This window comes from Rousettus aegyptiacus, unplaced genomic scaffold (genome assembly GCF_014176215.1).
Source record: "Rousettus aegyptiacus isolate mRouAeg1 unplaced genomic scaffold, mRouAeg1.p scaffold_m13_p_10, whole genome shotgun sequence".
In the NCBI taxonomy this organism is placed as follows: Eukaryota; Metazoa; Chordata; class Mammalia; order Chiroptera; family Pteropodidae; genus Rousettus; species Rousettus aegyptiacus.
Window position 1 is genome coordinate 465,991 of NW_023416285.1, and position 27,828 is coordinate 493,818.

The following is a 27,828-nucleotide window of genomic DNA, read 5'->3' on the forward strand; positions in this document are numbered from 1 at the left end:
CCGCCGGAAGGGGCGGGGCGAGGCGAGCGGCCCAGCTGTGCGGTAGGTGCTGTGGTGGCCGCGCTGCCGGGTGGGGTCGCGCTTGTGCCCCGGCGGCCGGCCGGGCGGGGCAGCGGCACTGCGCGGGGCGGGGGACGTCTCCGGGTCGCCCCCTCCCGGGGACACCGCCCCTCTGCCCGGGACTTCTCGTCCTCCCTCCCGGGGACACCGTTCGCTGCTCTTCCTCCGGGGACACCGCCCCTCTGCCCGGGACTTCTCGTCCTCCCTCCCGGGGTCACCGCCCGCTGCTCTTCCTCCGGGGACACCGCCCCTCTGCCCAGGACTTCTCGTCCTCCCTCCCGGGGTCACCGCCCCACTCCGCTCTTCCCCAGGACGCGGCGCCCCCTTCTTCCGGGGACATCCCCTCTCTGCCCCTCAGGACACCGTCTCCCGGGCCGCCACCCCCACCCAACCGCACCCCTTTCTCGGACTCCGCCTTCTCCTTCCTGGGACGCCCCTACTCCCCGCGTACGCCTGTCCGCTGACCCCTTTATCCACCAAGTACAGCGGAGCCCGGCGGCCAGCCAGGCGTGAATGCTGTCCTTCCGCTCTCTCGTAGAGTGGCCGGACCCTTGCCTTCCCGTGTTCCTGCCTGTGCTGCGCGGCGCCTGGTCACCCTGCCCCTGCAGGCTCTGCACCTGGCCTCCAGGTGGCTCCCCAGGCCCACATCGGGTCTGCTCAGAAGAGCCAGCAGCAGCTCACTCTCGCAGTCTCCAGAGGCAAAGCCTTGTGGATTTCTAATGGATGGTATTTGTTGGCCATGGGAAAAGTGCCACAGTCACATTTGGGAAAAGCTCTTTTAAACATAGACAGTTTCCCTCAATGCGGGTGTCACCAAAGGCAGCCATCACCGTCATTGTGGAGCTGCCGTTAACATTTGCTTGTTGCATTTTTCCTAATGACCACTGAAAAGGCCTGTTGGCCTTGCGGGGCCCCTCACCTTGAATTGTTACAGTTCAGTATCCAGGGGGTCATCTCAGAGGAGCCGGGCGCGAGGACCCAGCCTCGCCCCTCACCCTGTGCCCAGCATACAGTGGAGCTCAGTAAATGTTTGTTAAGAGAACTGAAACCTGTGAAGTCCTAGGCACTCCCTTAGCGTTGGCATTTGTGTTTCTAGGTATGGATCAAAGACTTTCAGAGTTGGTGGAGGACCTCACAACTTCTGGGGAACCCCAACTGAACCCTGAGAAAATGAAGGAGCTGAAGAAAATTTGCAAGTATGTCTTAAGGTTCAGCATTTCATGGTGACTGGCTGGCTCAGCCGGGCTGCAACATCCCCGGGAGGGTGTGAGCCCTTCCCCGGGGCCAGGCCTCAGGAGCACGCGGGATGTTCCCCCGCACCCTGTAGTGCCCAGCCTGGGCAGCGGCTGTGTTCTGGGGCAGTGGTCCCAGGGTGGAGATGGAGGGGTACGTTGGGTCTGTGGTCACGTCTCTGTTCACAGCTCTGTGTGTGTGACAGAGCATACCCCTCAAGTGCACACCAGTGATTTAGAGATGAGTTTACATCTTTTTCTTTGCAGCTGGGATACTCAACGGGAAGTAAGTTAGACGCCAGAGGTGGGTGGGCTGCCCCTTGGCCTGGCAGGACCTATGTGTCATCCCTGCCCTTCTCTCCCACTGCAAATGGGTCAGCTGGGGTCTGCCAAGGGGCTTTCAGACCCAGGGGCCGTAAGCCAAGCTTTACCGAGCATCGAGCATCCTTATCCTGGGTTTACAAAAGAGTAGAACTCAAGGGATTGCTTACTGAGTGATGAAGCACTTACATTTCAGTTAAAAAACTTCGGCTCGGATCAGGTTTCGCTCTAGCTCAGGAAACCCCAAAACAGCAGCACTCACAGCGTGGGCGGTACTTCAGTCTTAGCCGCAGCCATGCGCCTGAGGAAAACAGTGACGGGGACACGGACAGGCACGGCCATGTCGCAGTGAGGCTGTGGGCACTGACCCTGAAATCTCATAGTTTCCGTACATCGCGAAGTATTCTTTTGGTTTGTTTCAACCTTTTAAAAACAATGGTCCTTGGGTTGAGGGTTTTACAGAAACAGGCAGGGGCCGGATTAGGCCAAGGACAGTGGTTTGTCCACCCTGCTCTGGCCAGGGCGGGGGGCGAGGCCGCATATCTCTGCCGTTTGTGAACACTGTCCCCGTGCAGAGCGCTTAACTGACGTGTCCACAAGCGTCAGGCACTTGTTGAGGACAGCCGGTGTCCCCAGGTCTTCGGAGGAGCGGCTGAGCCACGCATACCACCTGCTGATGACGCAGCTGCGCCAGGAGCATGCCGAGGTCCGCCTGTCCGCCTTCCAGGTGGTGGACGAGCTCTTCGCCCGCTCGCAGCACTTCCGGACGCTGGTCGTCGCCGACTTCCAGGCATTCCTGGAGCTCACACTGGGCACTGACCACAAGCAGCCACTGCCGCCCCCCCGGGAGGTGGCCCGGAGGCTGCGGCAGGCCGCCGCCCGTGCCGTGCAGGCGTGGAGCGAGAAGTTCGGCTCGGCCTACAAGAAGCTCGCCTTGGGCCACCACTTCCTGAGACACAGCCACCAGGTGGGCGGGCCCCGGAGGGGCTGTCCTGGCTGCTGGCCAGGCCTGGGGACCAGTAGGCCTGAGTGTTGCAGAAGGTGGGCTTCCAGGAGCTCCCGCAATGGGAGCCAGCGTAGGAGGAAGAGCTCAGCTCAGGCCCGGCGGGGCGAGCGGGGGACCTGTGCCCCTGGTTTCCCACGTAAGATGAAGGGAAGGAGGGTGCGACTTGGCCTGTGACAGCGGCCACTGCCCTCGGCCGCCCCCCCCATCCGCATGCCTTGCGCTCACCTGGGTCCACACCGCCACCCTCCCCTACCTTTTCTGGCGGCTCGGGCCTGGCCCAGCGCTGTGCCTGTCCCTGCTGGTGGCCTGCAGGTGCCACCTGTCTGCTCGCCACACACCAGGATCCACACGCAGGCGGGTCCACCCACGGCCTCCGTCCACGGCGGTGGGAGTGAGCCCGCTGCTCTCCCGCTGCGCTCGTCGGGCTGGCAGTTCCGCCCGTCACCTTGCTGGCGGGTGCCGCTGGCCGGGTCCTCCTGAGGTCTAGACGCACAGTTCACTGCTTCCTCGTGTCCCGAACACCGCACAAATGAGGCCGCGGTGCGGCTGTGCGCCGTCCGGCCGTCCTGTCCTCTCTCAGGCCCGTCCGGGCCTCTGTCTGTTCTGTGTTCTCTTCAGCCGGGTCTGACCGTGAACTCACTTTCTCAGGTGGACTTTGAAGACGTGGACATGCGGACTCCGGTAGAGAGAAGACGAGGAGAGGAACAGCAGAGGCACAGGGACCGGCTGTGGCGGGCGCGGGCCGAGCAGGCGGTGCGGGAGATGGCAGGTGGGGCTCTGGGGACGGGTGGCCCTGCCTTCCCGCCCGAGTTCCTGAGCCCTGCTGGCCATGCTCCCCTCTCCTGCGCCTGTGGTGGTCATGGCGGCCATCAGAGCAGGGAGGGGGCATGCATCCAGCTGGTCACGCTGGTCTGAGCTTCGGCCCTGCACCTCTGGGCCTGGCTTGCTCTCGCCAGTCCCCTCCTAGAAGCCCGGCACTGGCCTTGCTGCCGCCGGCCCTTCCCTGGGGGCGGGGTCCCTGCGGGCAGGGCGCAGTGGTGCCGCGCACTCACTGCCTGCGGTGTGGCCATGTCCTCTCGCTGGCTGCTACTTTCCGGGCTTTCGCTCAAGCCCCCGGGGTGGGGGGGACGTGACCGTGACCGGCCAGCGGCGTCTCGCTCTGTGCAGAGACGGAAGAGGAGGTGCGGCGCTGCCTCACCGAGGTGGACAGCTGCTTCCAGCTGCTGCTGCCCTTCGACTTCGGGCCTGGCCTGCCGGCCGCCCCGCCGGCCAAGGATGTGGCTGCGTTGGAGGAGGGCACCCGCGACCTGGGGCCCGAGGACGAGGCGCAGCCATGCTGCAGCAAGACCCTGTGTGCCCGGGCTCGCCCCCCGGCAGCCGCCGTCACGGGCGACCCCGCGCAGGGCGCCGAGGACGAGGACAGCGACCAGGAAGCGTTCGTGCGGCAGCACGGGCTGGGCTCCCACAAGTACACGCTGGACGTGGAGCTTTCCGCAGGTAACCGGCCGCCCGCTGGCGCCCAGGCCGTCCCCGCACCAGGCCTCCTTGGCCGCGGGCCCCCGGGACACGTCTGTGAGGCAGGCAGGGACCCCCAAGGTCGGGCGAGGGGCGACCTGCCCGCCGTGTGGCTGGGGCGGGGAGCGGCAGTATGCAGCCGGTGGCAGGGGCGGGGGGGGGCGGGGGCCTCCATCCTGGCAGCAGTGGGGGCGGCTCGTGGGGCAGCCGCAGGCTCGCGGACGGCCAGGCCTGTCCCCGAGAAGCCTCGGGCGTGTCGGGCCTCGTGTGGGGGTGCGCAGGGGTCAGGCCGAGGGTGTTTGCCAGGATCGTGAAGCGGCAGATCTTCTAGGGTGTCGGGTTTGGGGAGTTGGGTTCGGGGTCCCAGGCGACGTGGCGCGGGGCACAGGGGACCTGCCGCACGCCCCTCCGGTGACGGCATGTGCCTCCGTGCAGACAGCCTGCGGGTGCGGGAGGACGAGGACAACGGCGCCATCCTCCAGTCTGCCCGGGACGCGCTCAAGCTCATCCGCAACAAGTTCCTGCCGGCAGTGTGCACCTGGCTGCAGGTGGGGCGCGTGCCCGTCAGGGCAGCGGGGCCGTGTGGGCAGGGTGTGCGGGGGCGGGGGAAGGGGGAAGGGGGCGGCTGGCCCGCCTGGTGACACGCCCCCTTGGCGGCAGCTCTTCACCCGCGCAGGGACTCAGGGCGGGCACTTAGAGGCCGCAATCGACCTGAAGGCAGAGCTGGAAGCCGCCCTGAGAAGGTCTGGGGAGCTGGCCATCGAGCCCGAGGGGCCGCGCAGGATGCAGGTGAGTGCGGCGGGGCCTGGGTGAAGAGGCTGGGTGCCCAGACCCGCCTGCCCCTCACAGCCATGAGTCCCGTCTGCTCGCCGTCAAGGCCGCGGGGCCCGTGCCGGCAGGGTGCCGAGGTCGGGCACATCCCCAAGGCCGACACGGAGGGCAGTGCCCGGCCTGGGGAGGTGGACCCCACGCTTGTCCCTAGCAGGGCGGTCTAGTAGGTGAACCGGGGACCGGTGCCCACTCGGGAGGACGCCCCAGTCACTGTTGGCCGGGCAGAGCTGGTCCGAGCAGGGCAGACCCGAGGGGCACCTGGTGGCGGGGTGCAGGACACCGGTACCCCCCTCGGTGGCGTCGGCCCCCTCTGTCCTGCCCATGCTGGGAGCCGGACCTCCGTGCCCGAAGGGCCTGAGGGCTGCGTCCTCTGCGGCTGCCCTTGGGGACGGTGGGCGCCCCTCCCAGCCAGACTCTGCCCCGGGACGCCCAGGCCCTGGCCACGCCTCCCGCGGGCAGGCCCAGCGGGGCCTGGGGTGGACAGAACAGTGTTCCTCGCTGAGGGGACCAGCGTGGCCGAGCCCTCGGGCCCTCGCACCGAGTCCCGGGTCCCGAGGAGCAGCTGGCTGCCCCTCAGCAGGGCCCTGCAGCCCATGGGGTCGGGGCGGGGGCGGCGGCCCCACCTCCTGTCCGCGCCTTGGCGGGTGTGCGGCCCCTGGGGACCGGCAGAGGGCGATCTCGTCCTTCTCTGAAACCCCACTGGTGGGGAGGAGCATGAGGCCGCCCCGGTGGCGGCTCGTTCCTCAGCACTGCCAGGGCTCTGACCGGCGGCCTCCTCCCGGCGGAAGCAGGTCCTCCGGGGCCCTGCGGGAGAGGCGCCAGTGGCGGCATGTGCTGGCCCTTGGCAGACACTCCTCTCTGTTTAGCGGACGTGGGTCGTAGCATCGGAGGGCGAGGCTGGGCCTGCGAGCCGTGGCCGAGGGAGTGGGGGTGTCCCTTCCGTGACCTTTTGTGAAGGCCGCCACCCTGCGGCCGGGTAGTAGGAGCTGGGGACACACCCTCTGGCTCCTGCGCCCTGTGCAGTGGGCCCCCAGGGACCGGTCCCCCCACACAGGCAGCAGCCCCCCGGGCAGTGGCCCCCCAGGCAGCTGGTCTTGTCCTGCCAGCCCCGGGCCCAGCAGGGCTAGCAAGGCGCCGGCCCGGAGCTGGCGGCAGAGCTCTCCAGAAGATGGGGCTCCAGTCACAGCTCCAGGGCCCTCAGGGGAGGGGAGCCTCCCTTGTGGCCCGAGTGAGCCCTGCGCAGTCTCCGGGCTTCTGGCTCTGGCTGCGGTGTCACCATGTCACCGGAAGCTGTGCCTGGCAGGCGGGCGGCAGCCAGGGCGCGGCCTCCTTCTGGCAGGCGGCTGCCTGGGAGTCGCTTGGGGACGGAAGGGCTCAGGCTCTCCGTGGAGGAGGGGCGCTGCCCAGGGCCTGCCTCCTGCGGGGGGCAGTGCCTACCCGCCTAGGCTCCGGCTGCTGCCACCCCCGCAGGAACCAAGGGCCCCATCAGCGCCTTGGCCACCTCCGAGCTCACCGTGACTCAGACCCTCGCCGCACCTGTGTGAGGGTCACGCACAGGGCCGCCTCGCAGGGCCCGTGCAGTGTCCCGGCCCGAGTGCGGCGTGGGCGGCTCCAGGCTGCGTGTGGCAGGGTCAGTGTTGGGGGTGGGGCGACGTTGGTGGAGGAGACGCCACCATTCATCGCGTCCGTCGTGGCGGCTGGACAGGCTGTCCAGGGAGGGGCCGCCCAGGGCGGTGCCTGTCCACTGACGTGGGGCGCCGGGCAAGCCAGGCGAGCGCCGGCGAGTGCGCCCTGTGCTGGGCGGGGGCCCTGGCCACGGGCAGGCAGGGTGCAGGGAGGAGCTGCCGGGCCGGCTCTGTCGGCGGCGGGCACTCTGCAGGCGCTGCCCCAGAGTCCTGGGCGACTGCTCCGCGCGCCGGGCTGCAGGTGATGTGACTAGGGCCGCCCGGCCAAGGGGCGGCGACCGCTCCGCGAGCCCCTGTCGCGCAGACAGGCAGCTGCACCCGCTCAGCCATGCGCGGGACGCCTGCGGGCGCCTGGCGCCGGGGGTCGCGGGTTGCTGCGCGCTCATGTCCGCGTGTGGTGCCAGGCGAAGGCCCCCCACGTGCTGACGCCCCATCTGCCCAAGCCGTGGTGCTGATCCCGGGGTTGCGACTTACACCTCTGAGCACTCCTCGCCGACGGGTGACAGACGGAAACAGACAGGGTGCTCCTGGTTCGGACAGGCCAGCGGCCCCGGCGCGGAGGGGCGGGGGCCGCCCTCGGTCTGGGGCGTCTGGCAGGGCAGGCGGCGCCTCCGTCCGTGTTTGGGTTTCTGTGGGGTGTTTTCCTTCGATGTGGATGTTCTGTCTTTAAAGGACGTTTCAGCTGGTTTAAGTCGGTGTAATGGTGTTTTACGGAGTCTGTCTCGGCCCGGCGGGAAGCGGCTGGCGTAAATCTTGAGCAGATCGATACGGGGCATCGTGGGTGGATTCAGTCCCCAGCCCTGCTGCTCTCAGCGAGGGGCGGCAGCCCACACTGCGACGTCCACCACGCCGGTGGAAGTCCTCCGAAAACTCACGCTGCCTGCCACGTAGCGGTGTAGCTGAGCTCACCAGTTATTTTGTGTTCGTAATTAACAAAGTAGTTTTTCTCCACCGATCTCTAAGTCCGAGTGTCAGTCTGTTTGGCTGTCAGCGGCGTGTGGCGCTCCATGGATGGGGCTGCGCACAGGCAGCCGAGATGCCCACACGTGTCCTCAGCACTCACGTCCTGGCGCGCGGACGCACGGTCTCCACGGGGCCCTCTCTGGAGGTGCCGGCCCCTCCCGCAAGGCCCCGCGTGGTGCTGGGGCCCGCAAGCACGGCTTCCTGCAGGCGAAGAGGGCAGCAGGGCCCCCAGGGAGGCAGGAAACTAAATCAGCGGCGTGGGGACCTTGCGCTCGGCAGGGCTAGTAAACAACCTTCCCGGTGAGGCAGCCCCTCCATCACGCCGAAGGCCGAGCTGCCTGTCTGGGGCTCCGCGGGGGGGTCGGCTGCTCTCAGGCCCAGCCCTCCGGCCCCGCTGCGGACACCTGCATGGCGTAGCCTTCCCAAAAGGCCCCCTTGCTCTGGACAGCTGCACACGCTGTCCCCCTAATTCCAGAAGCAGGTGCTGACCCTTTCATGGGGCGGGGGGAGATGAGTCTGGGGGCAGTTGTGTGAGCCGTGGCGTCCTCTGAAGGCCTGTTAGCAGTGTCCCATGGGGTGTCACCTGGAGCCCTTCCTCCCAGCACCCGGGGGGTGGGCCAAGCCGGAGCGCTCGGCTGAGTCGTCGGCAGGGCTCCCTCTTGTCCAGGGCTGGGCGGCAGGTGTGATGTCGTCCCAGAGGGGGGTGCCCAGATGAGGGACCGGCTGTGCCCTGTGCCACTCACACCAACTGCCAAATCCAGCACACGCCTCGGTGTGGCCCACCTGGCCGCGTCTCCTGGGGCAGAGGGCTGCCCACCCGGACCTAGCAGTGCCCGCCCCCCAGGCGTCCCCCTCCCGCCGCAGCAGGCGGACGCGGCCGGAGCAGCTCCCACGAGGCCTGCGGAGAACCTGGGCCCAAGGCCGGTCATGCAGTCGGTCACGCGGACGGTCACACGGACGGGAGGGCGGGGTGCCTGCTGAGCAGCCTTTCCCGCTGCGCCTTCGGGAGGCCTGTGCGTGCACCGCGGCCTCGTCCACGTCCACTGGGCTCCGCTTGGCCAGCGGCACGGGGCCAGCCCAGCCTGGCCGTCCTCTGCAGCGGCCCCACTGAGAAGCCCAGAGACACTGGCGGGCCATTTGCAGGCCTTGGGGAGGGCATTAGCATATAAATAGCAGCGGCGGGCCAGCGCAGCTGAGCACGGTTAATTTTTAGTTTATGCGATAGGATGGGGTTTTAAATGCGTAGCCATCAAGCCAGGAGACAAATGCTGGTGGGAGCTCACTGTCTGACGAGGCCCTACATCATTTTTTTTTAAAAGGGAAACACACATAAACTGAACAAAAGTGATTTCTTGGGTGAAAAGTAATTGAGATTGCGCACCAAGTTAATTAGATCGTGTGGAATTTATTTACGGGCCCAGCTGCACCTCAGGCCGGTGGCGGCCGCTGGGCTGCTCCGCTCCTGGCCCTTCCCAGCCGATTGGCAGCCTGGCCGCCCCTGCTCTGCGCACGGACTGCGGTGTGTGTCTCAGCCGCTTTATTGCTTGTTTAATTATGATCGCGGAGGCTCATTTTTCTAGATCCTTTTAACTGTGGTGAGAATCTGTGCAAATCGCAGCAGGCTGGCCTCCCCAAGCCTCCGCAAGTACGGGGGGCGTCCAGTGGGCCGCAGAGCACTGACCGCCTGCCCCGGGCCTTTACCCAGGGGGGCGGTGGGCAGTGCCCCAGGGGCGGCCCAGTGTGACCTGGTGTCCCCGGACAGCGGGGCTGGCTCGTGTCCTTGCTGTTGGGGCCTCCGCGCTCTCAGGCTGCTTCGGGTCCAGTTTGCAAGTCGGCCGGCCGGAGGATGACCACCTTCCCCCGGCCTCCTTGGGGGCTCCCAGCACCCTGCGTGTCCACGCACCCCTGGCCTGGGGCTGCCTTCTGACCCCATCTGAGACCTTTGACCGTGAGGGTGGATCGCTGCTGCCGCAGGCCACTGGACAGGCCCCTAGCCGGGCGCACTCCCAGCGTCTGGAGAGGGGGTCCCGCCTGGCGGTGGCCCTGCTCTCCTCTGAGCCGAGCAGCCACCTGGGTCACACAGGTGTCACAGCTCCATGACCTGGTGCTTGCTCCGTCTCCAGAGGCCAGCGTCACTGTCCTCCCCCGATGCACAGGTTGCTGTGCCACGGGTCTGAGGCGAGCCCACCCCCTGAGCCCCCCGCCCGAGCTCGGGCTGCAAGGTCTGGCTCTGCTGTGCCGTGGCACGTGGGTGCCCGGCCCTGGCGGTCACCACTCGTGGCCGGCGCCAGGCTGCCCAGGACACGGGTCCTGGTGCCCTCCGCCCCGCCCGGCCGATTTAAGAACAAAGGGGCCAGGGCTCCACACTGACTTCCAGAAGGAAGCACACTGGGGTGGGGGGGGCATAATTCCTAACAGTTAGCTAAGCAGCCGAGTGTTTTTTAGGAAATGGAAATTTAATAAAAGTCCCCGGTGAAATTCGATGGCGAGAGCAATAAGCATAATATTTTATGAAAATGACCCCCATATTTAAAGCCTGGCACCGTGTGTTCTGCATTGTAGCACCCAGTCCACATCTACCTTTTAGGAAATTAAAACACATAAATTCTGTTTAGTGTTTGATGCGCACGGCACAGGCCAGGAACCGTAATGCCCTTAAACCTTGGGCTGCTTTCCACCTTTCATAAATTCCTGGGCAGATTCTATACAAAAATAATTTTCAGGTCCGCGGCTCATTGTTATTCAAACGTGATTGATTGTCGTCATTTGCTCAGCTCGGGAGCTAAGTGCCCCTGTCATTTCCAAAGAGTGTAATTGGGACGTTTCACAGGTCAGCGGTGGGGACAGGCTTCCCTTTTGATCAGTGTTAGACTGATAACAAAAATCGCAGTTTCCAATGATTGATGCTTCACACACCTCCAGACTGCAGGGCCAGGGTCGTCCCCAAACGAAGTGCATTTGCATCTGATTATGCCTCTGGCGGTGGGCGGCGTCCAGTGCCCAGGCGGGGGCCACGGGCCACAGGGCTGGTGACTTGGTGGGGCGGGTGTGGGATGAGCTCGGTGTCGCCCTGTGGGCAGTGGCTGGGCCTTGAGTTCGTGGCGGCCCGCGTGGCCCTGCCTCTGGGGCGGCGGTCAACAGCGAGCTCGGGGGCGCAGGCCTGTGTCAGACGGTTTCGTTTCCAAAGTTTGCCCCTCGGCCGGGCTCGCCACCAGTGTCCGTCCAGCAGGGTCCCCTTCCAGACCTTTCCCTCAGGCGGGCTGGGCCTGCCGGGGGCAGCGCTGCCACTCCTGGCCTGAGAGCCAGCCCCCGAGTGTCCCCCGCGGGGCGGGCAGTGAGCGGGGGCCTCCGGATGCCTGCCCACTGTGACCCTCTCTGGAAGGGCAGGTCCCTGTCCCGTGGGTGTGGGGGCACTGAGAACACGGGATGAGGGGCGGGTGGGAGAGAAGGCCGGGGTGGCCCAGTGCCCTCTGAGCGGGGCTGGCCCTGGAGGCCGGATTCCTGCTGCCCTGGGATGTAGGGGTGAGTGGCGGCTATCGGCCACCCAGGGCAGAAGTCCCCCTCTAAGCCCCCTGACCCCGTGAGGGGACTCCTCATGCACAGGGGCCCTGCACTGGCCAGGGGAAGGGCGGGTGGCGGGTCCCGGCCTGCTCTTTCCCGTGCAGTCCTGAGACACCCCAGCTTTGCTGGTCGCCCCAGACCCCACTTTACTGCACTCACCTGGGTAGGGGAAGTGACCTCGTCTGGAGAAGACTCTTCAGTGGCTTTTTAACACCATTCATTGTTAAGGACAGAATATTCCAGAAGCACCATGGGCACAGGTACCACAGGAGGCTGGGTGGGGACTGGCCCAAGAGTGGGGTGCAGTTCTTTGGCATACATTGGACTGGCCTGCGGCTGGGCCTCGAAGGAGGGGCCGCCACCTCCCCCAGGGCGCCTTGCCTCTTCCAGGCTGGGCCCCGTCGCCGCTGCCTGTGAGGCTTCGAAGCGCCTGGTCCACCAGGTGGCGGCTTCTGGTGGCCAGGCAGGGGACACGTGTGGGTCTGAGCAGAGGCGGGACAGGCTTGGGGACAGTCCAGGGTGTCCAGCCTGCCTGACGCTTCCACCCCTGGCCAGAGAGCTCCACGGGGACCAGAAGCGTCCGGGCCGCTGTCACACGCGGGTCTGGGGGTGTCTCCACAGACGGCCCCGGAGGACCAGGACGAGGACAAGGAGGACGACTTCGTGGAGGTCCCGGAGAAGGAGGGCTACGAGGCCTGCGTCCCCGCCCACCTGTGGCCCAAGAATGGTGAGAAGGGGGTGGCGGCTTTGGGAGAGTTCTGCTCAGGACACCGCCTCACGGCTGTGGCCTCACATCCAGGGTCTGCGGCCGGGGGCGCTGAGGAGCTGGCTGTGCAGGGCGGTCTGAGGTTCGCTGTGGCCCCACCTTCGCTGGAACTGACTCTCCTTCTGTGCCCTGGGCACTCCCTGGCCCGGGCCCTCCCCAAGGTGCACCCTGCAGTGGACTCTTGCTGTCCCCCAGCCGAGCAGGCCCTGCTGCCAGCCCCTGTGTGCAGCCAGGCTGTCCACACAGCCGGACTTCGGGGGGCCCCCAACTCGACACACAGGCCCGTGGTGACCTCCCACCCCGGTGAGGGCCAGCCCTGCCGGGGCTGAGGTCTCGGCCCTTGGCAGGGAGCGGGGGGGCCAGAATCCCAGGACAGACCAGGTGCGCGGGGCCTGCACGCAGGAGGCTGCAGCCTCTCCGAGGGGGGCACAGCCCCACAGTCCTCTGGGCTCCCTTGATCCCCGATCGCCGTTTTGGGGTGCCACGTGTGAGGCAGCGTTCCTTATCGTGTGGTGTCGCAGACGGGGCGTCTAGCCCAGGACGTCCGCCTGCTCCAACCGGGGGGTGGAGCCAGCCTCGGGGCTTCCTGTCCAGAATGCCTTTTTCTCCAGACCCTCCGAAAGCCCCAGTGGGACCCCTGCGCGTGGCCTCCAGGGAGAAGGGTGCGGGCCGCGGGCCTGCACTGTGGTCGCGTCCGGGGGGGGCCAGCGCAGACGAGACCTGGGGCCGCGCGGCGCGTGCGCGTGGGGGGCAGAGAGCTTGGACCTCGGGGGCCTCGCGTGTGAGATGTCGCCGTCGGCGTCCTGGCAGACGGACACGGGCAGTCAAGGACCCCCGCCCGGGCGGCCCCCGCCGACTCTCATGGCTGCCGTCTGCCCACCCCTGCCTGGTGCTTCCTGCCCCCCAGGGTGGGGACAGGTGGGTGAATGGGTGTGGCCAACAGGCAGTTAAGTCTCCCGCTGACCCCTGGGCCACCCCACCCCACCCCACGACCCCCCCTTCCCGCCCCGATCCCCCATCCCCCGAGGCACCTGGGCCGTGCTTAAGCCACACACCAGCAGCCGGCCGCCCGTGCGGCTGCCCACACCCAGGCTGGGGCAGCGGGCGGCGGGCAGGGAAGGCCGGAGCAGGCCTCCGCGCCCCGGCCCAGCCCCCCGCCCAGCCCCCTGCCCAGGCCGCGCCCTCGCTCGCGCGGCCGAGACCCTGGCTGCAGTGCTCTGCACCGTCCTGCTTCGAGGGCCTTGAGTCCTCTCCGCAGAAGCCACGCGGCTCCCCATGCCTGTGTCGTGATCGGTGGCCAGTGGTGGCCGCCTGATGGCGGAGGCCTCACCAGCCCCCACAGGACGTGGTGGGGCTGCCCTGCTCCCCCGGCCAGGTCGAGGACAGGGGCAGGTCCTTCGGCCTCCCGTGGACCTGGCGATTGTCCCGCAGCAGCAGGAAGCAGGGCGTCCTCCCTGTGTTCCTGCCGCCTGGCTCCCGGCCGCGCCCGGCCCCCGAGCTGTGGGCCAGCTGGCTGCTGTCTGCAGGGCCCACGCGGTGCCCGGCCCGTGGTGGGCGCCCTGTGAGGGAGGCAGAGACCCTGTCGCATCTGCTGCCAGGAGCCTGCCTTCCCTGGACGGCTCCCGGCGCTCCGTCTGTCACCGTGAGTGTGGCGGTGGCGGCTGAGGCCAGGCGCCGTGCGCCGGGTTCCCTGAGCCGTCGCAGACGGGGCGCACAGGGGCCAGGGCTGCCACGTGGGGCTCGGGCTCCCCCCAGCCCCGTGAGCCGGTGCCGCCTCCAGGCCCTGCCGCAGTGGGGGGCGCCGCCCGGGCCCGTGGGCACCCGCAGGCAGGCGGGCGGCGCCCGTTGCGGTCTGTGTGGCGCGGGCGGCGGCTCCGTCTGAACCCGCCGCGTGGCGCTCGTGCTCTCACTTCCTCTGACTTCACGGAGGGGCTTTTATCGTCCCTTAATCCTGCCGTTTCTGTCAGGACATAATCTCTTTCTCAAATTTACATTTTAATTACAAGGCCGGCTGAAGGAGGGAGAATCAATCGTGTCAGGCGGGAGCCTAACTTTGCGGGAGCCCAGGCTCTCCAGTGCGATCGATCCGCCTCCCGCCCTGTCCGCTCCTGCAGAGGGGCCGCGTGCTCCGTTTACGCTGGGAGGGGATTTGGACATTTTTATGATTCTTCCTAAAAGCGGCTGTGGGGTGAATTTGTGCCGAGACCCGGCGCAGCCGGGCGCCCACGGGCGGTGCGGGGTGGTGGCCGAGCGGGCGGGGGCTGCCGTCCTCCCTGGGGACACCGGCCGCGGGGCGCCGGCCGCTTCTGGGGTTCTCGCTGCGCACGTGCGTCAGCGAGATTGATTCTCTACAGCAGTGACATGCGGGGTGCTTCCCGCCCCGAGTGCTCACCTCGCTCCAACACGCTTACCCATCTTTTTAATGGTTTAAAACAACAAATCAATGAAAAATATATTTCATTCGTGTAACTCCTAGGAATTCTCACATCGATCGTGGGGCTGCGGCTGCATCCGTCCGCCTGCCACCGCGCCCACTTACCAGCCTCGCCTCCCACGCGGGGCACGCGGGCCCTGGCGAGCGCTGGCCTCCCGCGAGGGGGGCCTGTGACCCTGTGTGGTCACAGAGCTGCGTGGGGCCCCAGCTCCTTCTGCGTCACCCAGGGCCTCGCAGCCCATGTGCTCAGGTGGCCAGAGGGGGACCTGGTCACCTCTGACGCACTCTGCACTCTCGGCAGGGGACCCCGAGAACCAGGGGCCTCACACTCACGCAGCAGCACGCAGGGCTGCAGGGCTGGGCAGCGGCTTCCTGTGAAGCCCGTGCAGGACGCCCTCGGCCTATGGGCACGTGTGGTGTCCGCGGCTGCCACTCCCCTCTGCTGCCCCCCGTGTGGCTGTGCAGCATGCGGAGGCAGGCGCAGCCCTGGCCGGGAGGTGGGGTGGGGCGCGTCAGGCTGGCCTGCGGGGCAGGGCCCCGCCCCGGGCCGAGGGGACCCTTCCGGTTGCTGGGCACTGGCAGCAGCGGCCTGAGCAGGCCCTTCGGGGTGCGACTTTCCCTCCATCCTTGTCCACACCACTTGCCTGGGAAGCTCGCCGTGCGTCCAGTGCTCGTAGGGGTTGTCCCCTTCACTCTCAGTCACACGTCCTTCGTGGGCCTGCAGGCGGATGGGTGGACGGACAGGTGTGCCCAGCGGGACGGATTCAGGCAGCATGCGCGGGGCGTGTGCAGCGTGAAGTACGCTGCGCCGATCAGCACCCCCATCTGGGACTCCGGCCACCCTCCGCTCTGCCCCCTCTGACCTCCCATGGCTGGGGACACGGTCCGGGCACTGCTGGGTCTTCAGAAGGGCTCCGTCTGCCCAGGACTTGCCCTGGTCACCTGGCCACTTACACGCGGCTCGGGAAGGGTGTCTCGGGTGGGTTGGGTGCGGCCGACGCTGGCCCGCGTGCGCCGGCCCCCCGCGCGGCCTCCGGGCTCTCTCCCGGCCCCTCACGCGCGCGGCCGCCCCGGCCTGCCGCCCTTCCCCGCCCCTCAGCAAGGCCTTTCTTCCCCGTGCTCCTGCGGCTGCCCGCACGCCCCTGCCTGCCCCTGCCTCTGGGCCCTGTGGGGAGGACGCGGCCTCTGCCCCCCCGCCTCTTGGCCCAGCGGTCGCGGCGGTCACCAGGCAGGTCCCTCGTGACCACGTGCCCGACAATCCCTGGCGCCGCCTCCTGGCACCGCGTCCCCGTCCCCGCCTGGCGGCTCTCAGCCCTCGTCTTCCTCCAGCTCCCTGAGCCGTGGGAGGGCAGGGGGCTCCGGTGCGGGCAGACGCTGCCCGTGTCCTGCCCCAGGACTGTGGGGACGACAGTCCTCCGCGGGGTGTCGCTGAGCCGCCAGCGTCTGGGCTTCGTCTGGTGGGCGGCCCTGGGCCAGCGCGGGGTTCACCCACTCGGTCAGTGCCTGGCCGCCCCGGGGGTGGGAGCAGTCTCCCCAGGGCCGGCCGCGTCAGCACCAGACACACCTCTGTTCCAGGGCCGCAGAAGGACCAGGCTGCACGGGGCCCACTGGCCAGGATGAGGACGAGGCTGGACGAAGAGGCCTGCGACCCCACCTCCGCAGCCTCCCAGCTCCAGTGGCTCCGGGGCCACCCGCCCCCACCCCCACGCCCCAGGTGACACCTCTGAGCCCCGGGCCCCTACGGCTCTTTAAGGCACCCCCAAGGGTGGGTCCCAGGGGGCGTGCGGGGTAGGGGTGCTGCCCATCGGCCAGGGCTGGCAAGGGGCCTAAGGGTCTGGAGTCTGGGGAGGCTGAGGACGTCAAGGCACCCCAGGGTGGGGACCACAGATGCAGAGCCAGCTTCCCGGGGACAGCGGGGGCTGGGCCTCTCATTCACAGCTCACGTGTGTGACCCAGGTCCGGGCCTGGGAGAGGAGAGAGGTGGGTGGTGGTGGCTGCTGGGGCACAGTCACCAGGTCCTGCGCTGTCTCCCTGACCCCTGCAGGGCTGCCCTGGAGCCAGAGGAAGCCGGGAGGCTGGCGGCGGAGCGGGCCCGGGCTCCCATTGTGCCCTTCGGGGCCGACCTGTGCCAGTGGGGCCAGGAGCAGCCAGAGGCTCGGGAGGTCCACAGGTGAGCCCAGGCGCGTCCGTGGCTCCCGTGGCCGCCACCCGGTGGACACACGCAGCTGCGGGGCTGGGCCCAGCAGCCCCCGGTGCCCCCTGAGCACTGACGTCCTGCGCCGTCCTCCCAGGCGCTCGGGCGTCATGCAGCTCTGTCACGGTCACTGGTCACGACCCTCGCAGCCTTTGACGCACTGGGATTCTGTGTGGCCTTGGGCTCTGCAGGAAACTTCCAGAAGCCACCCCCTTGCCTCGCTGGCCTCTGCTTTGTCCCTGTGGCAGCGCAGATGAGGGGGGAGCACCTGTGTGGGGAGCTCCGCGGGGCGCCAGCCCCGCCCGCCCTTCCGGGCCAGGCTCAGGGCAGGCAGGGCCGAGGAGGCAGGCGGGGCGGGCGTGGCTCATGCCCTCGTGGCTCAGGCACCTTCTCCTGGCGCTGTGAGGCCTGTCCCCGGCCCAGAGTCTCTGGGACCTTCCTCAGGCCACCGGCCCGGCCCCCTGATGGCCTCTGTCCATGTTGCAGACCCGAGTCTCAGCACCGCTTCTGGAAGCCGAGCGAGGTGGACATGGAGGTGGACAGCATCCACGCCCTGGACGAGCTCCGGACCCGCCGCATCCCCTTTGCGGGGACATTCGAGCCTGTGCAGCACCGGTGCCGGGCCCCGAGGCCAGATGGCCAGCTCTGTGAGCGCCAGGACCGGCTGAAGGTGAGGCCTCGGCTGCCCCCAGCCGCCTCCGGCCACTGGGCCTGGACCTGGGGCCTAAGGCTGCTGACCACGGGTCTGTGCCTGGACCTCTGCCCGGGCCCCCAGCGCTGGGCGCCGTGGCTGACCCTGCATCTCTCCCGCTCCGTGGCATGTCCTCACCTGCTCTGGGGGGCCTGGGGCAAGAGGGTGGAGGCCTCAGCCCCGCGGAGCCAGGCCGCAGACGCCCCTCCGTCTGGCGCCTGAGGCAGCGCCCCAGCGCCCTGCCTCTGTGCGGCCGGAGCGGGGCGAGCCGCCTGCCAGGAGCCGAGGGCGGCAGAGGCTGGCGGGGGTGCTGAGGGCCGCTCTGTCCATGCCACAGTGCCCATTCCACGGGAAGATCATCCCCAGAGACGACGCTGGGCGGCCCCTCGACCCCGAGGACCGGGCGCGGGAGCAGAGGCAGCAGCTGCAGAGGCAGGCCGAGCGCCCAGGTAGGAGTCTGCGTGGCCCCGCCACCCCCAGCCTGGTCGTTCTGGGGGTGCACTGCCTGCGGGGCTCACAGCATGCTCGGGCGTCTGGTGGGGCGTCTTCCTGCAGCTCCTGCCGCCAGTTGGCGGGTCGGGTTTGGTTTCCTGGCGACGTGAGTGCGGGTCTGGGCAGGCGGGTGGGCGCCAGGTGTCCACACAGTGCTCTGTCGGGGTCCTCATCAGGGCCCCCCGTTTTCTGGCCAGTGGGCTTCAGCCACCTGAGTCGTTCTCAGGACAGGCCAGGGGCGTGTCTCATGGTGTGGGTGACCGTGTGTGCGGGCGCGTGCCGCAGGCTGGCGATGTGCAGAGTGGCCGTCCCTGCTGGGCGGATGTGGCCACGGGCAGAGTGGCCGGGGCCTGGGGGCCGTGTCCACGGGGCAGTGTTGGCCGGAAGGTCCCTGCCCCGCGTGTCCGCCGTCACCCGCGGGCCTTTCCCCTTTGTCAGAAGAGACACGTGATTTCAGCCTGACTCCTGGGAGGGCCCTGACCCGCTAATCCGGGGGGCGAGGCCCCTGCGGCTCGCACAGGAGGCTCGAGGGCCTGCGCCGTGTGGGCCCCGGAGCCGCCCCGCCACCCGCCCGCAGCGGCTTGTTAACACGGCCTGGCCGCGCGGCGCTGGCCAGCCAGATGTGAAATAGCGTCTGCTCGCTAACTGCGGTATCGATCCCGCCTCCCTCGCACGCCGGCAATTTTCTCTTCCCAGGCGCCGGCCTCGGGGACAATGGCGCGGCCCGGCCCGGCGTGCAGGAAGCCGCGCGCCCCGCGCCTATTGATTTTCTCCCGAGGCTTTTAAATTGCTCCTTCATTTTCCCGAGACGCTCGTTCCGTCTCGTGCGGGTGCTGCGTCTCCCCGTTGTGTTTGAACAATCGGTCCATTCACTGGGCCCCGAAACTGTGACGCGCCTCGTTGCTGGGAGATGGACCGCTCGGGCAGGTTTCCTTAATCTTGGATTAATCGCCTCCGCGTCTGAGCTGCGCAGCCCCGTGTTCCTCCACCTCGAAGAACCGGCTCGGGGCGGCCTGGCCGTCGGTCTGCAGCGCGGCCCCTCCCCGTGCTGGACGTGCCCTGCCCCCCGCTCAGCCGGCGGCCGCCCGTCGGTGCCCTGGGTGTCCAGCGCCTCTGGCGGGGCCGGGTGCATGGGGGGTGCCGTGCCGGCTGGGCCGACCAACCCCGGAGCTCCTGGGTCCCCGAGTGGCCTTTCAGAGCAGGCCAGCTGTGCGGGGCTGAGCAGAGGCCGAGGCCGGAGGAGCACTGAGCCAGGGTGCTGGCGGGGTGGAGTTGGGGCCTTGGCCTCTGACCCCGTGCGTGCGACCTGCCCTGGGCTGAGCCCTCACCCCGGGCGATCGATGCTCTCCTCAGCCCTGTGTCCAGGCCCACGGGCCTGGCTGCACAGGGTGCACGTAGGGGGAGCAGACCGAGTGGGCGAGCAGGTGCCGGCATTCTCAACACATGTGGCCAGGTGGCCTGCAGACCAGCACAAAGGACGGCCCAGTCCAGCAGGCAGGTCTAGAAGCCACGATGAGGGGCCTGGTGGTGCTGTCCAGCCTGGAGGCTGGGAGCAGCCTGCAGATGGCACTGTCCCCCAGCCACTGGCCTCAGCTGCTTTCCTGTCTGAAGGCTCCGAGGATGCAGCAGGCCTGGCCCCTGGGCCACCTGCTGCTCCACGACCTGTGCGGGCAGTGGGACCCCCCTCTGCCTCGCTCTCAGCGCTGAGCAGCGGCCGGCGCCCCCCTGCCCCCATCGCCAGCGAGCCAGGTGGCCCTGTGTCAGGGAGGGGTCGCGGCTCAGGTGAGAGGCGCTCTGGCTGGCACCAAGTGCTTTCTGAACTCCGGGTTCTGTTTGCAGACTGGCGGGACCCGGAGTTTCTGCGAGACGTGGAGGCAGCCACGGGGGTGGATCTGGGCTCGGCCAGGGCTGGCGGGAGAGGCAAGGGCAAGAGGAGGCGGCACCCTGGGCTGACCGACCTGAGGCAGCAGACCAACACCGCCCGCACGCGCATCGCCAAGAAGATCTTCGCTAAGTGAGAGCCGCGCGGAGCCCTGGGTCCGGGGCGCCGGAGGGGGGCCAGCCTGGCTCTGTGGGCCCTCTCCGCCTCGAGCGTCTTCCGTGGCCCCGGGTCCCCGGGCGGGACGGGTGCCCCCAGCCAGCGGAGGGGACAGTTCTCAGCAGCAGCAGAGCTGGGAGCTGGTGGCCGAGGGTGGCAGCCGGCCATCTCCTGAGTGGGGCCTGCGTCCTGCTGTGCCAGCTGACTGGGCCCAGCGGGCCCGCGTGGTCAGTGGGGACGTCCACGTGGCGACTTCAGACAGGCCAGTTCCGTCCTGCCCAGCGGGACAGGTTTACCGCGTGGGACTCAGCAGCAGCAGAGCTGAGCCGGTGCCACCGGAACGCAGGCAGCCGCGCCCTGGAGACGGGGCGTCTCCCAGCCGGACCAGCAGGCCAGAGCAGGGAGGCCACCAGCCCAGCAGCCCCCTTGCCAGCTCCCCGCCGTGGTCAGCCAGAGGGCCCCACCAGGTCCACAGTGTGGCCAGAAAGCGTTCCGGGTGGCTGTTTGGGTGGCTTATGGCTGCTGCCCATCCCCAGACGTTGGCGGCAGCTCCAAGCTGGTCGCCGACGGCCCCCTCCCTGCCCGGCACCCAGCTCCATGCCCCGGACAGAGGCTCCTCCCGCCCTCCCTGCCGGCTTTGCCCTGCACCTGCCGAGCGGGGCTGGACAGGTCGCAGCCTCTTCAGTGGCCACACGCTGCTGGCCCGTCATGTCCTGTGTCCAGAGGAGAGCTCAGCCCCACCCAGGCACGAGGCCGGCTTCCCATGGCTGGGCAGGCCTCCCGGCGTCCTCTTGGCCCTGCAGCGGGCCCCTCGCAGCCCCCTGCGGAGGGCCAAGCTGACCACACGCCCGGCGGTCACTGCTCTGTGGCCTCGGCTGCTCCCTCCTGGGCTCGGACCCCTGTGTCCAGGGCCCACCGCCACAGCAGCCGCGGGGCAGACGCCCCCACGTCCTCGGCCCTGTCTCCCTGCCTCACGCTCGACCGTGGGCTTGGCGGCCTGTGCCCTAGCTGCGCAGCCTGCTCGCTGTCCCCCCCACGGGAGGGCGGGCTGCGCCCTCGACCTGCGGTGTAGCCGGCACTGGTCTGGCCACCTTGGGCTCGGAGCACCGAGCTGTGTCGCTCGTCGGCTGGGAGTCGGCGCGTGGTCCGAGTGGGCGGCGCCCTGGCCCTGCCCGGTCCCAGCCCGGCTGGAGTCCAGAGCCCTGGCCCTGCCTGCTCACGTCCTGCTCTGCTCTGCCCACAGGGCGGCTGTGCAGAGGGTGGTCACGGCCATGACCCAGATGGACCAGAAGAAGCACGAGAAGTTCGCAAACCAGTTTAACTACGCGCTGCACTAGAGGGCGGGCCAGGTGGCCATGGCCGTCTCCGCCGGTCCCCCTGGCAGCTCCCGGGGCGGCACAGCGGGCGGCCCCACTGTGTGCGCCCAGTGTGCGGAGGTGCTGATTAAAATGCCCGGGTGCGGGCACCCCCCGGCCCTGAGGCCGTTGCTGTCGTGGTCACTGGGCTGGCTGCTGGAAGGCCCTTGGAGCCCGGAGGGCGAACTTGGGCCGTCTTGTTCCTCGTGGGCGCCGTGCAAGGCCCGTGCGCTTCGCGACGTGGCTCAGAGTCGGCGGCACGCCCGCTCAGCTCGGCACACAGCGCCCGCCACCCCCACCCCCGGCCCCCAGCCATCTGCGGGGCAGCGGCTCCGGGGTGCCCGGGAACGCCCACACTCACACGTAAGCACCGTTTTCACGCTGTCACAGCTGTGTCCCCAACGCGGGCCGAGGGCTGCCCCCCGGTTCGCGGACGTGACGTCCGTGCTCTTTAAAGCGCGCCGTTCGGGGGCAGCCACTGCGCTCACGGAGCGGTGTCCCCCCACTGTCCAGCCCGGCTTCGTGCCCGCGACAGCCACTCCTGTCCCCCTCCCCGGCCCTGGTGCCCTCCAGTCTGCCGTTCTCGGGGCTCCCTGTCTGCACACTGGGCAAAGGGGGAGTCGCGGCGTGTGGCCTTTGCATCTGGCTTCACAGCGCGGTGGCCTCTCCAGTGCCCGGGACGATCCGTGGAGAGCAGGTGCCCACACTGGCCGTCTGCTCGCGGGGGCCGTCTGCGTTCCCGCTGTCACGGAGGGTGCTGCCGAGGACGTCCGCGCGGGGCTCTCGTGGGACCGCAGCTCCGTCCGCCCCCGGCAGTGTGCGCAGGTCCCCACGTCGGTGGCCGACACATGGTGTCACGTCTCTGCTCAGCCGTGCGCGTGCATGCGGGGCGCCCCCCCCCGTTCCAGGGGTCTGGGGGGCACCCCCAGTGATTAGTGACGGGCAGCATCTTTCCACGTGTCTGTTGCCCATTTGCGGGTCGTCTTTGGAGAAATTCCCGCCCGGTCCTTTGCCCTCTTTCGTCAGATGGCTTTGAATTCTGAGAGTCCCTTGTCTGCTCGGGGCAGTGGACCTGAAGTGGCGTGTGATCGTTTCCTCTCATCTCGTCCCTTTCTCAGTCGTGTTCTTCGAATCGCAGAAGTTGACGATTGTGATGATGTTCGGCAAGTCTCTTTGTCTGTCACGCGTGCTTTTGGGTCATGTCTAAGCAGCCAGCGCCTGATGCGGGGTCCTGAAGTGAACCTCTGTGTTTCCTCCCGAGAGTTCTGTAGGCTCAGCTTCCTGTCCGTCAGGTACAGTGCCTTCGGTGTTGTGTTATGTCGGCTTCAGGTGCACAGCATGGTGGGGAGACATTCGCGCCCCGGAGTCGGTCGGGGGCCCTCCTGACACCACGCACAGGTGGTACCACGTTATTGGCCACATTCCCTGTGGTGCACATCCTCGTGTGGCTTCAGCTCTTAAATTCAGGTCTTTGATTCATTTTGAGTTAATTTTTACATGGGCTGCGAGATAGGCTTCATTCTTTTGAGTGTGGACACCCAGCTGTCCGGGCACCACGTGCTGACAAGATTGTTCTTCCCCTGCTGCGTTCCCTGGGCACCGTGTTGGGCGTCAGCTGACCGATTGTGCCTGAGTGTGTCTCTAGGCTCTGTCTCTGTCCCATGCCAGCACCAGCGTCTCGATTAATGCAGCTCTGCGGTGGTTCCGGAGGTGGGGACAGTGGGACCCCAACTTTGTTGTTTTTTGGGGTCTTTTTTGCTATTCTAGATCCCTTGGGTTTCCAAGTGAATTTCAGGTTCAATTAGTCAATTTCTGCAAAATGAAAGAGAAGGTAGCGGTGATTTTGTTATTGATTGAGTTGAACCTGTCACTTTGGCAAGTGTCGTCATCTTAACACTAAGTTTCCTGACTCGCAAACGCGGGCCGTTTTTCCATTTATTTGGATCTTTATTTCAGCGATGTTTCGTAGTTTTCAGTGTGCAGGTTTTGTGCTTGTTTTGTTAAATTTATTCCTGAGTATGTTATTCTTTTTATGCTATTGTAAATATAGTTATTTTCTGAATTTCATATCTGGATTGTTTGATGCTGATATGGAGAAACGCAGCTGACTTTCCTGTGGCCATCCTGTATCTGTGACCTTGTTGAACTTGTGAGTGCGTGCGTGTGGGCACGTGTGTGCGTGTGGATTCTGGGGATGTCCTGTGCACACATCACGTCGCCTCCAAACAGGGACGCCGCCGCCTGGCTGGCCGTACCCGCCGCCTGGCGTGTGCCCCCGGCGCGGTCTGCAGTGGTGGACAGCAGCGTCCTCGTCCCGGCCCCCGTCTCGGAGGAGGAGCCTCTGCCTGTCGCCGCTGAGTGTGACGTGTGCTGTGGGTTTGTCATTCTTGACTTCCGGTACGTCGAGGTGGCTCCTTCTGCTCCTCGTTTGTTGAGTATTTTTTTCGTGAAGGGACGTTGAACTTCATCTACATTTATTGAAATGATCCTGTGGTTTGTATCACACTAGCTTTTCCTTCTTGAGTCAGCGTCAGTAGTTTGTGTATTTCCAGAAATTTGTCTACTTCATCTAGGCTGTTATAATTTGTTGGCTTACAATTGTTTATGTATTCCTTTATCATCTTTATTTCTGTAAGGCGGTAGAAATGATTTTGGAGATTCGGGTCTTCTCATTTTTTATTTTCTTGGTCAGTCTAGCTAAAGGTTTATCAATTTTACTGATCTATTCAAAAACCAACTGTCGGCTTTCTTGATAGTCTCTGTTTTCCCATTCTTTATTTCATTCATTTCCACCCTCATCTTCATTATTTCGGTGGGTTTGGTTTTCCTTCTGGTTCCTCGCAGCGGAAGGTCAGCTTATGATTTGAGACACAGCTTCTTTCAGCATAGTGTCATGTGGTGAACGCGGAACGCAGCATCCGTGTGGCCTCGTGTTGAATCGTGCACGTGAAGCCTGTGTGATTCTGTTAACCGACGTCACCCCAGTAAGTTCAGCTAAAACAGACGACAGGCGTTGACGGCTGTGGGCGCCCCGCCCCGCCGCCGTGACTGACAGGCGTTGACGGCCGTGGGCGCCCCGCCCCTCCGCCGTGACTGACAGGCGTTGACGGCCGTGGGCGCCCCGCCCCTCCGCCGTGACTGACAGGCGTTGACGGCCGTGGGCGCCCCGCCCCGCCGCCGTGACTGACAGGCGTTGACGGCCGTGGGCGCCCCGCCCCGCCGCCGTGACTGACAGGCGTTGACGGCCGTGGGCGCCCCGCCCCGCAGCGCACCTCTGGGAGCCTGCGTCCCTGGTGTCCGCGTCCCTGGTGTCCGCGTCCCGGCGTCGCTCAGGGCCTTGCTTTCTTCCCGCCGTCGTGAACTGCGCGGCTTTCCTTCCGGTCCTTGGGGCCTGGTTTCTTCCCATGGGGCCAAAGGACGCGTTTCTCTGACCTCAGCCGTCCGCGGTCAGGGACTCGCTCTGTGGCCTGACGCGCGGTCTGTCCGGGAGGACGGCTGTCCCCTCCCGTGCCGGTTTCGGCTCCGTCCGCTGTCCGCCGCCGAGGGGGGGCGTCGGCGTCCCCACCCACCGCCGTCGCGTCGCCGTCTCCCCCTCGCTGCGTCAGGCCTTGCCGCAGGCACCGGCGCCGTGTCTGAGCGGGCACGGGCACGGGCTTCTCGGAGGCACCGCGGGCTCCGGCCGGGCCGCCAGCGCGGTGGGTCGGAGCCTTTTCGCGGTGGCGGGTCTTGCCCAGGGAAGCCCGCTCTTTCTCCCTCGTGGGCCGACCCTCTGTCACGTGGCCCCTGGGACCTGTCTCTGTCTGAGCCTCTTTTGTGCGATGTTAGTATAGCTTCGGGTCGTTGTCGGCATGGTATATTTCCATCCTTTTACTTTTCATTTTATCTCTGCATCTAAAGAGTTTTTTATAGCAGCACATAGTTGATCATGGTTTTTAATCTATTCTGCCAATCTCTGCTGCTCGAATGGGGCATTTAATCCGCCTACCCTTAACGTAATTGCTGATAAGGTAAGATTTATGTCTTCCATTTTTCTGTTTGTTTTCTACATGTCTTTTTTCCCTTTCCTCCTCTGTCACTTTTTTCTTGAGTGTTAAATGGGTATTTATAATACAATCTAGTTTGAATTAATACCGGCTTAATTTCAGTGGCATACAAAAGCTTTGCTCCAGTATGGCCGTCCCCCCACGCTCTTTCGTGCTATTTTTGTCATGCAGATGAAATCTTTATAGACTGTGAGCCCGTCAGCGTAGTTTCGTAATTATGGCTTTCTGCAGTTGCCTTTTAAATCAGATAGATAGGAAAAGAAAAGGTTTGCAGACAGAAGCTGTGCGGTTGCCTTGCTCTTCATTTCCCTTTGGGATTCAAGTTGTGTCTTTTGCTTGGTCCTGGAGACGCCTTTCACTTGAGTATTTCTTGTGGGGAGGTCTGCTGGAGACTTCACTTTCGTTTACCTGCGAAAGTCTTAATTTCTCCGTCACTTTTGAAAAATAGTTTTGCCAGATACGGATATTTTTCTCTCAGCAGCTTGAGCGTGGCATCCCACCGCCTCCGGCCTCCCTGGCATCTGACGGGGCAGCTGCCGCTCGGTCGGAACGAGCCTTGTGCGCGGCCCGCGGGGTTTCTCCTTGCCGCTTCCAAGATGCTGTCTTTATCTTCCGACGCTTTAACTCGAGCGGCTGGCGTGGATCTTTGTGTGTGCATCCTCTTGGAGTTCGTTGAGCTTTTTGGACACAGAGATAGCTTTTCCACAGACTCGGGCTGTCTGGGCCATCATTTCCTCAGAGGTCCGTCCTGTGCCTTCTCCCGTCCCGGGACGCTGCTGCGTGTGCCGGTGCGGCTGCGGCGTCCCTGGGCTCCGAGACCCTCTCGCTCTCTCCTCTCCTCCCTTCCTCAGGCGGGACCTAATGGTCTGTCTCCAACGTCCGCATTCTTTCTTCGCCAACTAAAATCTGGCGATCCGCTGGTGAACTTTTCATTTCAGGTCTCGTCTCTTCAGCTCTAGAATTTCTCCTTGGATCTCTTCTGTAACTTTTGTCTTTTCACTGATATTTCCTATATGGCAAAACATCATTCTAATACTTTGATTCTTCAAAGTATAAGCAGGGGGCTCACTCAGGGGCCATACTTCTCCTGTTTCTTTATGCGTCTCATTTTTGTTGTTGAAAATTGGACATTTTAAATAGTATGATGTGGCAGCTCTGGAAGTCAGGCCCTACCCCTTCTGGTTGGTTGTTGCTGTTTGCTTGTTTAGTATCAGGACGAACTCTGAAACCTGCATCCTTTGCCATGCTTAGCCGCTGAAGTCTCCGCTTGGTTAGCTAGGGTCGAGCTAAAGGCTAGACAGAAGGTTCCTTAAATGCTTTGATGCGGTGAGTCTTGCAGTTTTTACCAACAAGCTGTGTGTGTGTGTGTGTGTGTGTGTGTGTGTGTGTGTGTGTGTATGTGTGGCGGGGGGTGGGCACCTTCGACACACAGCCGGGCAGTCGCCAGCTCTGCCTCAGCCCTGCCTCCTCCCCGAGCAGAGCCTCGGTCGGAGCCTTTGAGATGGGGGGCCAGCCTCCTGTTGGCCCCCCCGGTGTCACCGCTGCAGGCAGCCGCGACGTCAAACAGTGCCGCTGATTGCTTTCGACGAACCCGCCTGAGCCGGTCGAGTCAGGGCGAATGAAGACAAGCCCTGTGAGCGCGGTGGCTCCGGCCAGCAGCCAGACAAGTCAGACCGTCCTCCGAGGATGAGGTCTCGGGGGTGCCCCACACCCATTTCCCCTTCCAGTGGCCGTCAGGCTGCCAGCTCTACAGGCTGCCACAGAGCTGGCGAGACGGGAATGGGAATAACACAAGGTAAAAGCCACAGAGCTCACTTTTGCTGAGATTCGACAGTTTTTCTTGAAAAAACACCCCTTGGCATTTTACAGGTCTTGGGTTAATTCGCAGCGTTCTGAACAGCTGATTCTGTCATGTCTGTCCCCTGCTCTGGGGCTTCCCAGGTAACGGGGTGCCTGGCTCTCTGCCTGCCTTCAGGAGCAGCTGCATGGCCGGGTGACGTTCGTGTTGGGAGGTGGTTTTGACGGCGGCCCGGGGCTCCTCCTGGCCTCTTGCTGCTCCCAGCGGGCCCACAACACGCGGGCCGGTGCGGGGCAGACGCCGGTGCCACCCCTCCGCGCGCTCCCAGCAACTGGCCCGCCGAGGGCGGGGGAGGCGGGTCCCGTGGTGAGGGACACTGCTCCGAGGAGCGGGCGCCGGAGCGGCCGTCCGCGTCCTGGTCCGCACATCACGTGCCCGCCCGGCGTTCATTTTTTCTCGGCTCTTTGGCTTATTAAATCGTAAGAGCTCTTTATTCTTCAAGAAAACTAGCTCTGCGTGGGGACTCGCAAATATTTCCTCAGTTCGTCCTCTGATTTTGCTCGTTTTTTGCCATATGGATTTTTTTATGCAGTTGGATTTTATCTTTCACGGCTTCTCGGTGGGTGTTTCTTCCCCACTCAAAGATTATATCAAAAAGTCCTCCCGTGTTTCCTCCCAGTACCTTTATGGGTTTCACCTTTATGTTTTAATCACAGATCTGCTCACTTGTTTTAATATAAAACATGACCCAGGAAATCACATTGTTTGTCAGCTGCCCAGTGTCCCAACCGTTTCTCGACGAACTCGCTCCGTCGCTCTGAAACGCCAGCCGCGCGTTAAAGC

General features: G+C 65.5%; 1 protein-coding gene across 2 annotated transcripts; it reads left to right on the plus strand.

Moving 5' to 3' along the window:
* UVSSA (UV stimulated scaffold protein A) lies at positions 1-27,760 on the plus strand. 2 transcript variants are annotated; one of them, XM_016159314.2, is made up of 15 exons: positions 11-42; positions 599-786; positions 1,157-1,256; positions 2,250-2,580; positions 3,268-3,388; positions 3,787-4,116; positions 4,570-4,682; positions 4,795-4,923; positions 11,796-11,901; positions 15,950-16,088; positions 16,419-16,544; positions 17,055-17,238; positions 17,597-17,708; positions 19,591-19,765; positions 21,033-27,760. In XM_016159314.2, exons 2-15 carry the CDS (start codon positions 780-782, stop codon positions 21,124-21,126), a joined length of 2,067 nt encoding a protein of 688 aa, XP_016014800.2. In that variant the 5' UTR covers positions 11-42; positions 599-779; the 3' UTR covers positions 21,127-27,760. The 2 variants fall into 2 exon arrangements, with proteins under 2 accessions (XP_016014801.2, XP_016014800.2); XM_016159315.2 differs by lacking the exon at positions 599-786 and having other exon boundaries at positions 1-42.
* Positions 27,761-27,828: the final 68 nt, after the last annotated feature.